The sequence below is a fragment of the Heterodontus francisci genome, chromosome 9 (assembly GCF_036365525.1).
Source record: "Heterodontus francisci isolate sHetFra1 chromosome 9, sHetFra1.hap1, whole genome shotgun sequence".
Classification (NCBI taxonomy): Eukaryota; Metazoa; Chordata; class Chondrichthyes; order Heterodontiformes; family Heterodontidae; genus Heterodontus; species Heterodontus francisci.
The window spans coordinates 23,162,828-23,178,099 of NC_090379.1; the positions used below are offsets into that span (position 1 = coordinate 23,162,828).

A 15,272-nucleotide genomic window follows, 5' to 3' on the forward strand; every position below is an offset into this window, starting at 1 on the left:
TTGTGCAGGGAAGGTCATGTCTTACCAACTTAATAGAATTCTTTGAGGAAGTGACAAAGTTGATTGATGAGGGAAGGGCTGTAGATGTCATATACATGGACTTCAGTAAGGCGTTTGATAAAGTTCCCCATGGTAGGCTGATGGAGAAAGTGAAGGCGCATGGGGTCCAAGGTGTACTAGCTAGATGGATAAAGAACTGGCTGGGCAACAGGAGACAGAGAGTAGCAGTGGAAGGGAGTTTCTCAAAATGGAGACGTGTGACCAGTGGTGTTCCACAGGGATCCGTGCTGGGACCACTGTTGTTTGTGATATACATAAATGATTTGGAGGAAAGTATAGGTGGTCTGATTAGCAAGTTTGCAGACGACACTAAGATTGGTGGAGTAGCAGATACTGAAGGGGACTGTCAGAGAATACAGCAGAATATAGATAGACTGGAGAGTTGGGCAGAGAAATGGCAGATGGAGTTCAATCAGGGCAAATGCGAGGTGATGCATTTTGGAAGATCCAATTCAAGAGTGAAGTATACAGTAAATGGAAAAGTCCTGGGGAAAATTGATGTACAGAGAGATTTGGGTGTTCAGGTCCATTGTTCCCTGAAGGTGGCAACGCAGGTCAATAGAGTGGTCAAGAAGGCATACGGCATGCTTTCCTTCATCGGACGGGGTATTGAGTACAAGAGTTGGCAGGTCATGTTACAGTTGTATAGGACTTTGGTTCGGACACATTTGGAATACTGCGTGCAGTTCTGGTCGCCACATTACCAAAAGGATGTAGATGCTTTGGAGAGGGTGCAGAGGAGGTTCACCAGGATGTTGCCTGGTATGGAGGGTGCTAGCTATGAAGAGAGGTTGAGTAGATTAGGATTATTTTCATTAGAAAGACGGAGGTTGAGGGGGGACCTAATTGAGGTGTACAAAATCATGAGAGGTATAGACAGGGTGGATAGCAAGAAGCTTTTTCCCAGAGTGGGGGATTCAATTACAAGGGGACACGAGTTCAAAGTGAAAGGGGAAAAGTTTAGGGGGGATATGCGTGGAAAGTTCTTTACGCAGAGGGTGGTGGGTGCCTGGAACGCGTTGCCAGCGGAGGTGGTAGACGCAGGCACGATAGCGTCTTTTAAGATGTATCTAGACAGATACATGAATGGGCAGGAAGTAAAGAGATACAGACCCTTAGAAAATAGGCGACAGGTTTAGGTAGAGGATTTGGATCGGCGTAGGCTTGGAGGGCCGAAGGGCCTGTTCCTGTGCTGTAATTTTCTTTGTTCTTTGTTTTTTTTTTGACTTGTGAAACTTAACCAAGGTTAAGCTAAAAGTAGAAAAATTGCAGTTAGAGTTAAATCCAGGGATTTAAGAAAACAGACATAATTGATGTTTTAGCACAGCATTTGAAATTGAAAGAAGATTGCACAATGTTCAGCACCATTCGCGACCCCTCAGATACTGAAGTATTCCGTGTAGAAATACAGCAAGACCTGGACAATATCCTGGCTTGGGCTGATAAGTGGCAAGTAACATTCGTGCCACACAAGTGCCAGGCAATGGTTAATCTCAAACAATAGAGAATCTAACCATTTCCCCTTTAAATTCAATAGCCTTACAATCACTGAATCCCCCACTGTCAACTTCCTGAGGGTTACCATTGACCAGAAACTGAACTGGAGTAGCCATATAAATACCGTGGCTACAAGAACAGGTCAGAGGCTAGGAAACCTGTGGTGAGTAACTCACCTCCTGACTCCCCAAAGCCTGTTCACCATCTACAAGGCACAAGTCAGGAGAGTGATGGAATACTCACCACTTGCCTGGATGGGTGCAGCACCAACAACACTCAAGAAGCTTGATACCATCCAGGCCAAAGCAGTTCACTTGATTGGCACCCCATCCACAAGTATTTACTCCCTCCACCACCGATGTAGAGTGGCAGCAGTGTGTACCATCTACAAGATGTGCTGCAGCAACGCACCAAGGCTCCTTAGACAGCACCTTCCAAATCTGCGACCTCTACCACCTAGAAGGACAAGGGCAGCAGATGCATGGGAGCACCACCACCTGAAAGTCCCTCTTCAAGCCACACATCACCCTGACTTGGAACTATATCGCCATTCCTTCACTGTTGCTGGGTCAAAATCCTGGAACTTCCTTCCTAACAGCACTGTCGGTGTACCTACCCCACATGGACTGCAACGGTTCAAGAAGACAGCTCACCACCACCTTCTCAATGGCAATTAGGGATGGGAAGTTAATGCTGGCATAGCCAGTGATGCCCACATCCCAGGAACAAATAATAAAAAAAAGAAAAAGGCAATCCAGATGGTAGTTCAGTTGAATTAGCTAGGATTCAGTTGCAGATGAAGCAGCTTGAACTGGAAAAATAAAAAATAAATGGAAAATTGAGCTTGAACAGGGAAGAGAATTGGCAATGAAGGAACTTGAAAGAGAGGAAAGGGAAAAAGAGCTAGCATTTCAAAGAGAAAGAGAAGGAAGGGAATACAAATTTAAAAAGCTGGAACTAAGACAAAAGAGTGGCCTTGACTCCAGGGAAAATTCTGCTCAGGAAAGATCTGATTCCAGCCCAGGACCCAGTGGAGAGCTTATTAAATTTGTGCAAGCCCTTCCGAAGTTTGAGGAAAGAGATGTCGAGGCATTTTTCATTTCTGTTGAAAAGATAGCCAGATGGATGAAGTGGCCAAAGGAAAGCTGGACACTGCTCATGCAAAGCAGGTTGATGGCCGTGCTCATGAAGTTTATGCTTTGCTTTCTTAGGAGGCTTCTGCAGATTATGAGATGGCAAAAAAGGCTATTCTCGTTGCTTATGAGTTTGTCGCTGAAGCTCATAGGCAGAAATTTTGGAACCTCCGGAGACAGCTGGGGCAGTCTGAGATAGAATTTGAGAGGGTAAAGCAAATTAATTTTGATCGTTGGATGCAGGCACTAAAGGTGGAGCCACATATGAGAACCTTAGGGAACTAAATCTCCTGGAATCATCTGAAAATTCACTCCCTCCATTAGTAAGAACCCATGTAGAGAACCAGAAGGTTTCAATAGTCAGACAGGCAGCTGAGATCGCTGATGATTACGAGCTTGTTTACAAGCCCAAACCTTTTGTCCATCACCCCCACAAACCTGGGAAGGATAGAAGGTGGGAGGGTGAAAGGAAGGAAAGTAACTGGGGACAAGAAGGGACAGTTGTGAAGCCCCTGGGATCTCCTCCTTAGGCCAGAAAGGAAGGTGCTGAGGGCGGAAGTGAAGTACGCAAGCCTACATATTTCCATTGCCACAAGGTGGGACACCTTCATGCAGTTGTTGGATCCCATTAGTTACACAAAGTGAGATGAAGTCCGACTGTAGCTTTAAGAAACTTTATTGCATTTCGAAATGGTTACATCATCGGCAAAGCGAACATACACACACCTCTGCCTCCACCTTCCACCCTCTTGTGCAGGGAAATCAAGCCTTTCTTATAGTTCTTCATACAAATCAGTGACACCCCCTTTATGTTCCCAATTGGTTTACAAACTTTGCAGTTTCTTGGTGTCATGGCCTGATTGGGGTACTGCCTTGTCACCTTCTCCTCCAGCAGTTTCTCATCCCCCTATCTCCTTGGACCGCTAGGCTGATTGCTGTACAATAGGCTACTATTAAACAGTCTGCAGCTGTCCTGTTAGTTTCTGCTTGTTAGTCTACTTCTACTGATAAGCTGTCTTTGCAGCCCTGAATTATTACTGATAAGCTGTCTCTGCAGCTCCGAGGTTAGTAGTACATAATTGATTAATTATTTCACCTTAAATGTCCCCATTATTCTGTCCCCACACAGAATTCTGGAAGTTGTGGGATAAACCCATGGGACTTATTGGGCCAATGCAGAGAAAGGGGCCCTGACTGAGAGTATGACAGATCAGGCTGTAGCTCTGACTGCAGCTGTAAGGCCAATCACAAAAACCGCTGTGAGTGTGGGGGGCATTGTCAAAGGGAAAAGTAACTCCTTATCCCTCAAGTGAGGCAGGTAAACCTATAGTAATACTTAGGGACACAGGAACAACCCAATCTCTTCTGGGGAATGGCGTAACTTTTCCACCAGAGAGCGCACAGAATGCCAAGGCTTTAGTGAATGCTATCTGCGGGGCGTATATACCCATACCTTTTTATCCAGTGCACCTGGAGCGTGACCCAACGTCTGGAACGGTAACCTTAGGAGTTGTCCATACTTTGCCTGGAGACGAGTTGACCTACTCCTGCGGAATGATTTGGCCGGAGCGAAGTTAGTAGCTTCTCCAATAGTCACAGAAAGACCAAATGAAGTTAAGGAGACAGAACAGTTGCAGGAAAAGGTTACAGGAATTTTTCCTTCACGTGTAGTGACCCGAGCAATAGCTAAACAAGTTCCATTGTCGGAGGTAAAATTGGCTTCACAGATAGCCAAATATCTGCAACTTTCTTTGGGGATTTGGATAATCCAAAGAAAATGTTCAGTAGGTCTTCTCTGATCAAGCCTCAGCAAGCTGATGCAGAGTTAAGTAAAGTGGCACAATTGGCTCTAACTGCAGCTGAAGCAAAGGGAGTTCTGGAAGGCTACTATATTAAAAATGGAATTCTGATGAGGAATTGCTGACTGACTCAGATCTGCAGACGAAGAATGGATGGTTGTTCACCAGATAGTTGTACCGCACAAATATTGTCAGGAAATATTAAGGACAGTGCCTGAACTTACTATAGCAGGACATGTGGCAGTCCGGAATATGCAATCATGTACAGGTTGACATTTTTACTGGCCAGGTCTTTCCAAGGACGTGATGCAGTTTTGTAAAATGTGCCATACATGCCAGAATTTGGGAAAACTGCAACCTGTCATAAAACCAGCACCTATAATTCCCATACCAGTTTTTGGGGAACCATTTAGTAGAGTGTTGGCAGATTGTGTAGGACCTTTACCGAAAACAAAAGCAGGTCTCCAATAAATACTCACTATTATGAATATGGCTACTTCGTTCTCAGAGAACTTTTTCTGATAAGGTAGTGGTAAAAAAGTTAACCCAGTTCTTCACGAGATATGGATTATCGATTGAAATTTAGTTGGATCAAGTTTCCAATTTTATGTCTAAACTTTTTCAGGAAGTTATGGGTAATTTGGATATAACACAGTTAAAATCCTCAGCACACCACCCACAGACACAAGGGGCTTTAGAAGGGTACCATCAGACCCTCAACGCAATGATCAGGGCATACTGTCATGAATATCCCAATGGTTGGGATAAAGGGCTAGAATTTCTTTTGTTTGCCACTAGGGATTCACCTAATGGGTCTACCGGTTTTAGTCCTTTTGCATTAGTTTATGGACATGAGATAAAAGGTTCTCTAAAAATAGTCAAAGAAAGGTTTTTAGAACAGAGGGTGAATCTTCTGTGTTAGATTATGTATCCGTGTTCCAGGAACGGCTCACGAGAGCCTGAGAAGTGGTTCAGAAACACATAAAAGCTTCCCAAACAACCATGAAGAAATGGGAAGATGAGCATGCCATTTCAACCAGGGGATGAGGTGTTTGTATTACTGCCTTTACAGGGTGAACTGCTTAAAGCACGATTCAGTGGTCCATCTAAAGTGGTCAAAAGAATTGGTAGAGTAAATTATTCGATTGACACCAAGAGGAGGATAGGCAAGCACAGGTATGTTGGGTAGTAAGGACAGTGAAGGATGAAAGGGATAGTGAGGACGAGGCCTAGGCTATTCTCAGATTGAACTTCCTATTATCTGGTTAGCTAATACTGAATTGTTAAGGAGTTTAGATACTATGCTTTCACATTTAGATGCAAAACAACATGAAGAACTAACAAGGCCACACACAGCATTTAAAGGAATCTGTAGGGACAAACCAGGATGTATAACCTTAGCTATACACGATGTGAATATAGTCATGGAGAGATACAGCACTGAAACAGGCCCTTTGGCCCACCGAGTCTGTGCCGACCAACAGCCACCCATTTATACTAATCCTACGTTAATCCCATATTCCCCATCACATCCCCACCATTCTCCTACCACCTACCTACACTAGGTGCAATTTACAATGGCCAATTTACCTATCAACCTGCAAGTCTTTGGCTGTAGGAGGAAACCGGAGCCCCCGGTGGAAACCCACGCGGTCACAGGGAGAACTTGCAAACTCCACACAAGCAGTACCCAGAACTGAACCTGGGTCGCTGGAGATGTGAAGCTGTGGTACTAACCACAGCCCCTATGTAGGGGTATCCTTTCCTATAAAACAGCATCCTTATTACTTAAGTCCAGAGAAACAGGCCCAGGTGAAAGCAGAAATCCAATACATGTTGGAAAGCCACCTAATTGAACCCAGTCAAAGCAGCTGGAGTTTCCCAGTCATGTTACAGCCTAAACCGGATGTTTCGACTAAATTCTGCATAGACTACACAAAAGTTAATGCAGTAACAAAGGCAGACTCCTACCCAATTCCTCACTTGGAAGACTGTATTGACAGAGTGGACAGTGCCACATTTCTTACAAAATGTTAGAGGGATCCTGACATATTCCTTTACCACCCTGAGCTAAAGAAATATTGGCCTTTGTCACACCCAACAGTCTTATCCAATGTCGAGTGATGCCATTCGGGCTATAAAATGCTCCAGCAACTTTTCAGAGACTGATGAACCAAGTGGTATCCAGTGTTCCTACCTGTGTAGTTTACCTTGATGATATACTGGTATACAGTGACACTTGGAAGGACAACTTGGAACTAGCAGAAGCTCTGTTTAGAAAATTACAGTTGGCTGATTTAGTGATAAACCTTGCCAGAAGAGAATTTGCAAAAGCGTGGGTAACCTACCTCAGGCATGTAGTAGGGCAAGGGCAAGTGTTGCCAAGAACAGCAAAAGTGCAAGCATTGGTGGAGTTTCCTACCCCTAAGACTAAGTAAGAAATCATGAGGCTTTTGGGGATGTGTGGTTTCTTCTGCAAGTTTGTACCAAATTTTAGTACCATAGCTGCTCGACTGATGGATTTGCTACAAAAAAAGAAAGCCAAGAAAGCCAGGAGAGTGCCAAGCATCTTTTGAGAGGCTGAAATCCATTTTGATTAATGCACCAGTGTTGGCTGCCCTAAATTTCACTGATCCCTTCAAAGTAGCAATTGATGCTAGTGACCTGGGGGTTGGTGCAGTCCTGTTACAAGACAATGAATCAGGCATAGAAAGGCCAGGAGGATACTTTTCCAAAAAGCTAACTTGACACCAAAAGAGATACTCAACAGTGGAAAAAGAATCATGGGGTTATTACTAGCTCTTAAGCATTTTGAAGTCTATGTCCACCATGACTACAGAGAGACACTGGTATATACAGATCATTACCCCCCAGCCTTTGTGGAAAAATTCAAAAACCAGAATGCCAATCTATTTCGATGGAGTTTATGATTGCAACCTTATCACTTAAAGATTACCATATTGTGGTGGAAAACAATGTAATTTCTGATGCTTTGTCCAGAATTTAACTTTGCTTTGAGTTATCCGAGTGTAAAGATGGTACAGAGCAGAACTATACTAGTTATAGGCAAGGAGTAAATGAGGAGTGTGTAAATGTGTTCTAATATTTTTCATCCTTTTTTCCCACACTTTGTAATAAAATGCATTTAAAAATGGTGTTTCATTCTTCCAAGGATGGAGGTGTTATGAAAGTGCTTCTATTTTTAAAATATTTTTTGATGACACATATTTTAGAATTATGGTCTTTGGTTCATTTAGGAAAACTGAAAAGATTCCATGGATTTTTTTTTTGCAAGAGTCAGTGAGAGGTCTTGTTTGAAAACTGTTCTTTATCAGATGTCACATGCCTTAAGCTCAATAAACAACAGAAACCTTGGTGACTTGGGGGAGATGTTTACAGCAAAGTGAAATGTCAAGATTTATGGTGGTTAGGAGGTTTTGCTTTTGGGATATTATTTTGGTTCAGTTGGGTGTGGACTGTTTTGAAAGCAGTTGGATTTGTAGCTTTTGAAAAAAAAACAGCTTCTCTTTCTGTACCTCCTTGAAAAAACCCTGTGAATCCAGTGTGTGAGAGCTAAAACCCCAGATGCCGCATTTCTCCTGAGATGCTCCTGGAAGGACTGCCAGATTAATTCTCCACGCCGTCTGGGAAAGAACTGCTCCAGGAAAGATCCCAGTGACTTGTCTATGTGTGCTGAGACACCAGACTGTATGCCATTTTTGGGGAACACAACATATCTCATCCTTTTTCTTCAAGAATTAACAAGTATTTGGCCAAATTATTCTCTTGTTTTTTTTTTGTAAAAGACCTCTGCAGAGAAAATGTCTTTCTTTTTCTTTAACCAGTGTATATGAGTGTGTGTGTTCGGTATTTAAAAAGGGAACTTTCATGTTTCAATCTATGTGTTAATGCTTTTCTTCTTTACTGGATAAGTCTTGTTTTATAATAAACCGATAATTTTGATGTTTATTAAAGAAACCTTTCTCGCTGAGGTTTAGGTAGGAGAATTGCTCCCTGAGCACCTTGGACAGATATGGCCTCCTGAATCAGATAGGGTAAGTATCCCTCTAAGGCCCATGTAAAAGCAGCTCCATAGTTTTTAAGGATGCAAAAGGTACTGCCTGTGTGGAGTTTGCAAGTTCTCCCTGTGTCTGCGTGGGTTTCCTCCGGGTGCTCCGGTTTCCTCCCACATGCCAAAGACTTGCAGGTTGATAGGTAAATTGGCCATTATAAATTGCCCCTAGTATAGGTAGGTGGGAGGGGAATATAGGGACAGGTGGGGATGTGGTAGGAATATCGAATTAGTGTAGGATTAGTATAAATGGGTGGTTGATGGTCGGCACAGACTCGGTGGGCCGAAGGGCCTGTTTCAGTGCTGTATCTCTAAAACAAAACTAAAAAACAAAATTCAGGTAAAGTTTTCTTGCAGTTAACTGATATGAGAGTCTTTGCGCTCAATCTCAGTAATACTGGTGACATGACAAGAGTCTTTGATAACACAAGTTGAGTTGGAATGAAACATAGAGCTGCACAAACAACATGCTTACTATTTCATTCCCCCCTGAGCAGTTTTGATTATTAGTATTCAGTTTTTAAAAATATTTGGCAATAAAATGCTGGTAACTGTAGAAGTGACTATGAAGTTGTTGGGGTGTCATAAAGTCCAACTAATGCATTTTAGTGGGCAAAACCTAGCATTCCTCTTCTAGCAGCTTGTCCTGCTCTGCGAGGCCTCTGCTCATTCTCCCATTCACACTGCATTCCAAGAGGAATGCTTTCTTTTGCATCCATGTCTGGGGACAACTAGCTTGTGCAGAATCCAGTCAGGAAAAAGTCCTTCCATACATTCCACACCACTCCCTGTAGGCTTTTGAAAATTGAAATAACTATGGAAAGCACTAAACATTTATACAATCATAGCAACAGTCAGAAGACATCAATCAGGAACTACCCTTTGATGATCCCTTTAAACAGCATAAGTAGCAGGTCCTTCATGCTGCTTGACGTGCTTAGCTGTGAGAGAAGATAGAACTAGGGGTCACTATTGAAAAACAAGGGGTCGGCCATTTAAGACAGAGATAAAGAGAAATTTCTTCACACAAAGGTTCGTAAGTCTTTGAAATTCTGTTCCTCAGAAGGCAGTGGAAGCAGAGTCTTTGAATAATTTTAAGGCAGAGGTAAATAGATTCTTGATAAGCAAGGGGGTGAAAGATTATTGGGGGTAGACAGGAGTGTGGAGTTGAGGTTACAATCAGATCAGCCATGATCTTGTTGAATGGTGGAGCAGGGTTGAGGGGCTGAGCGGCCTACTCCTGCTCTGAATTCGTATGTTCGTATGTAGGTTAAGGAAGGGCACTGACTGGAGCATTGAGCTCCAAAATGCCACCTCTGTCAAACAAATCAGCATTAGATGCTGATCAATGTCATGGTCTGACTGCTCTTCATACTTCAGTGGACATTAGCAGTGTGTGCACTATTGCCCTCAACAAGATAACGACTGGCATGATTATTGGCAATGTGTGCAGGCACACATTAGATCCAGTTTTGGTCTTGGAGCATCGCCTGTAGGGGTACCGAACACAATTTCACACCACAGATGTCTTGCTGCATATAGGTCTTTGATGAGATCAAACCTGGAGTACTGTGTACAGTTTTGGTCTCAGTACCTAAGGAAGGATATAGTTGTGTTAGAGGAACACAACAAAGGTTCACTAGATTGATTGCTGGGATCAGAGGATTGTCCTATAAGGATAGATTGAGTAGAAGGGTTTATATTCTCTGAAATGTAGAATAATGAGAGGCGAAATATATAAAATCCTTAGAAAGCTTTACATGGTAGGTGCTGAAAGGATGTTTCCCCTGTCTGGAAAGTCGAGAACTAGGATAAGGGAGTGGCCACTTAGGACTGAAAGGAGGAGAAACTTCACTCAGAGGATTGTGAGTCTTTGGAAGTTTCGACCAAAAGAGGTTGTGGGCGCTCAGTCGACAAGTATATTAAAGACTGAGGTCACCGGATTTTTGGGCTTTAAGGGAATCAAGTGATATGGGGACAGGACAGGAAGGTGGAGTTGATGTAGAAGTTGAGCTGTGATATTGAATGGCGTAGCAGACTCAAGGGGCCGTATGGCTTACTCCTGCTCTTTGTTCTTAGGTTCTTATGTACCTAAACATTATCCAATGTTAATTTTTCAGTAAAAGAATTATTAACTGTTATTCTTTCTGTGCAATTAGTTAATTTTAAAATGTTTTTATTTTCTTCCTTCAGATGATTTTATGAGCATAACATTGTTGATGCATACACAATCCAGTAAAAGAAGACAAGTAAGTTTTATTCATAATTATAATGCACCAGTTTAACAATAATATTGTTTCTCCAGTGGAATATTAACAGTGCCAGCTTAGACCTGGAGTTTGACACACAGCAGAGGAGGTGTAGATTGGAGACCACTCGGGCGATTTTAACCCCCTTGGATGGGCAGTGGGGTGGGGGTGGGAGTGGTGAGGTTGGGGTTTTAAATTCCCAGGAGCGGTGGAGAAAGAAAATTCGAATGAGGTCTGACATTAAATTAAATAGGCCCTCTGCATTTCCCATTTTTCTGGGTTTCCCGGCCACTAAAAGTCTCCCCGCAAATATCAGGGCCCAAGTGCTTTCTTGCAAAATGTGTAGAAAGAAAAATATAGCTGCAAGTAACTCAAGTCATAGTTGTAGCACTCCACAGTTCCTTGTATTTTTGTGAAAAAATTTGTCCTGTTAGAGCTATTACATCTTCTTGGCCAGTTGTTAGCATTGTCACAGGAGCAGTTTCTCTTCAATCATTTATGTCTTGCAGATATAGGAGACGAATAATGAATGTTTTCCTTTTTTAATAATATTTAGGATTGATAAATTTATTTATCTATTTTTATCACTTCCATTGTGAATAGCTTAGAGCCTACTTTCCCCTCTGCTGCCCTTATTGTTTTCCTAAGTAGCTGGCCTATCTGTTTGAATGCTGATTAGCTGTAGCCCTGCTACATTAGCTATCGCATCTCATGCTGGAAAGGGATCAAGGCTCCTAGGCCTAGAAATTGCATTGTGCTGCCTCTTTTTTTGGGAGCTTCAGGCCCCAAAATGGTGGGCAGGAAGTTTATTTTTTATTTAGAGATACAGCACTGAAACAGGCCCTTCGGTCCACCAAGTCTGTGCCGACCAATAACCACCCATTTATACTAATCCTACATTAATCCTATATTCCCTGCCACATCCCCACCATTCTCCTACCACCTACCAACACTAAGGGCAATTTACAATGGCCAGTTTACCTATCAACCTGCAAGTCTTTGGCTGTGGAGCACCCAGCAGAAACCCACGCAGTCACGGGGAGAACTTGCAAACTCCGCACAGGCAATACCCAGAACCGAACCTGTGTTGCTGGAGCTGTGAGGCTGTGGTGCTAACCACTGCACCACTGTGCCGCCACAATGGAAGTTGTTCTCCATAAAGCCAAATAGTGGAGGATTGAACTGGACCCATTCTTTATGCACTTTGATAAGTATTTATTTACAGAGTTACGCATTACAAGCATCTTAACCCCACAACAGTTTCAGTCTATGTCTATTTAGGGGCACAAGTGAATCCCCAGTTAATGCTCATCACTTGCAGACAATTAAGCAATTCATAAACCAACAAGAGCTGTGCTTTACCCACACATGAAGCAGATATTGAGGTCCTTTGCAAATGCAAATAAAGGGCATAATCCCTGATTGAGGTTTCCTCTCAAAGATTGATTTACCCTTCAGCAGTCATCATGAGGGAAAGCAACCCTAGGGATTGCCTGCAACAATGAAGATAAATAAGCAGGAGCGCTCCTTCTAATCCCACATTTAACCCAGTTTTCGATCGGCACCATTCATGGCCACTGATCATTCACCTATCCTCTCATGATCCCCAATCTTGACACCCAGTCCAACCCCCTGCTCTTATTGTGTGTCAGCACCCCCCACCATATCCAGACCACTTACCGTACAACCATATGAATTTGGAGCAGAAGTAGGCCATTCAGCTTATCGAGCCTGCTCCGCCATTTAATAAGATCATGGCTAATCTGTTTCTGTCTCGAATTCCACACTCCCATCTACTCCCGATAATCTTTGATTCCCTTACCGAACAAGATTATATCTACCTCCGCATTAAAAATATTCAATGACCCCGCCTCCACCACCTTCTCAGGCAGAGAATTCCAAAGTCGCACAACCCTCTGAGAGAAAAAATTTGTCCTTGTCTCTGTCCTGAAAGGGCGACCCCTAATTTTCAAACAGTGCCCCCTAGTTCTGGACTCACCCACAAGAGGAAACGTCCCCTCCACATTCACCCTGTCAAGGCCGTTCAGGATCTTATATACTTCAATCAAGTCTCCCCTCACTCTTCTAAACTCCACTGAAAGCAAGCCCAGTCTAACCAACCTTTCCTCATAAGACAACCCGCTCATTCCAGGTATCAATCTAGTAACCCTCCTCTGAACCACCTCCAATACCTTTGCATCCTTCCTTAAATAAGACCAAAACTGCACACAGTATTCGAGATGTGATTTCACTAATGTCCTGTATAACTGAAGCGTAACATCCTTACTTTTATTTTCAATTCTTCTCGTAATAAAGGATAGCATTCCATTAGCCTTCTTTACTACTTGCTGTACCTATATACTAACCTTTTGTGACTCATGCACTAGAACACCTAGATCCCTCTGCACCTCGGAATTCTGCAGTTGTTCTCTGTTTAAGAAATACTCTACTTTTTTATTCTTCCTGCCAAAGTGAACAACTTCACATTTTCCTACATTATACTCCATCTGCCAGATTTTTGCCCACTCACTCAACCTATCTATATCGGTCTGCAACTTCCTTATGTACTCTTCACAACATACTTTCCTACTTATCTATGTGTCATCTGCAAATTTAGCTACCATGCCTTGGCTCCCGTCATCTAAGTCATTGATATAAATTGCAAAAAATTGAGGCCCCAGCACAGACCCCTGCGGAACTCCACTTGTCACATCCAGCCTATCAGAAAAGGACCCATTCATGCATTCTCTCTGTTTTCTGCCAGCCAGCCAATCTTCTATCCATGCTAACATGTTACCCCCTACACCATGAGCTCCTATTCTATGCAATAACCTTTTATGGGGCACCTTGTCAAATGCCTTCTGGAAATCCAAGTACAGTATGTTAAGGGGCTCCCCTTTATGCATGGCGCATGTTACTCCTTCAAAGAACTCCAATAAATTGGTTAAACATGATTTCCCTTTCACAAAACCATGCTGACTACTCCCGATTACCTTGAGTTTTTCGATGTGATATGTAAAATGGAAAACTTACGTAATTGAGTTACAAGAAATAAACTTCAGAAATATTTTTTAAATTTATTGCATATAAATCCTTGAGATTTTACTTTCGAATTTTTGTTTTTCAGATCAACACTTGTTATTATGGTGTAGCTCCTTTCAAAAAGTGGCAACTGTGCTCGCCTCCAGATCTTGAAAGTATTTCGGGCATTGTCGCTACTGTGTGGGACCAACAAAGAAACACACTTATTATTCTGTCATACCTGGTATTATCTCACAGTGGTATTAAGGTCTATGCCATAGTATTGTTTTAGTCACAGTTTTGAGTGCCTTGACAGGCCATGTGAGTTGTAGTACATTACAAGGAAATTGGTTTTGATGAGTTTAAGTTGAAATAGAGGAAGAGCTTAGTCAGCTAAACACCCTTTTCTCATCCTTAATTTTTTTTCTTATGCTCTTACAACAGGAGAGTGAATTTTGGGGCTGTCCCCAGATTTTCAGGTTAAACTTTATGGGCAAGGAGGAATTCCTTTTGTGTGCTGGATGTAGTGAAATCATAAAGGCATCCTTTACAAATGTGCTTACAGTTTGCTACACCTAGAGAAAGAAAAGAAAAACATCTGTATTTTAGATATCGCTGCAAAATATCCTAAAGTGCTTCACACTATTTACTTTTTTGAAGTGCAATTGCTACAGATAAGGCAAAGGTGGCAGACAGATTTCACACAGCATGATCCCATAAACAGCAATGAAAAGAATGATCAATTAATCTGTTTTTGATAGTGTTATTTGAGGGCTGAATATTGGCCAGGGTACCGGGTTTTCATTAGCATCCACCTAAACAGATAAACTGAACAGATAAATGGAACTTCAGTTTGATACCTCAGTGGGGTGGGGTCAGGGTTGATTGTTCTCCACAATCTTGCCCAAAATCACATGGAATCATGTCAAAAAATGTTGGAAAATGCAAACAATGAGGCCTACCATTTCCACACCACTTTGACCAGCATATCCTTTCTTCCCCTTCAACTGGGACTTTTGGTGGGGGCTCCTTTGGGACTTACCACTTACTGCTGCTTGTTGGGGCTGCCATATAGAAGGTGGTGGTAGGCCATGGGAAGCAGCAGTGAAGCCCAAAATTCCTCAGTGGATGTGGATAAACATGTGAAAGCATATTCTCCCTGTAGTTGGCTCCAGAGATTTACCTGCTGAAGTCTTTGGTTTCTTCATTGGAGCCTTCATTTATTGTGTATTCCCTTGCCTTGTTTGCCCTCCCTGATGCATTGCCTCACACTTGTCCAGATTCAATCTGTAGACCACTTTTTTGCCCACCTTACCAGGCCTTTGATATGTTCCTGCTATCTACAACTTTCTTCCTCACTATCAACCACACGGCCAATTTTCGTATTATCTGCAAACCTTTTAATCATGTCCTCTACATTCAAGTCCAAATCATTGATATA

The 15,272-nt window shown here is 42.6% G+C and overlaps 1 protein-coding gene across 1 annotated transcript in view; it reads left to right on the plus strand.

The window, feature by feature from the left end:
* The window catches only part of LOC137373316 (cation channel sperm-associated auxiliary subunit beta-like), a 96,618-nt gene that overhangs the window by 42,088 nt on the left and 39,258 nt on the right, over nucleotides 1-15,272 (plus strand). Inside the window, exons 3-4 of the mRNA XM_068038140.1 lie at nucleotides 10,755-10,810; nucleotides 13,938-14,075. Of these exons, the coding sequence (XP_067894241.1) occupies nucleotides 10,755-10,810; nucleotides 13,938-14,075 (194 nt within the window). The remainder of the gene's footprint in view (nucleotides 1-10,754; nucleotides 10,811-13,937; nucleotides 14,076-15,272) is intronic.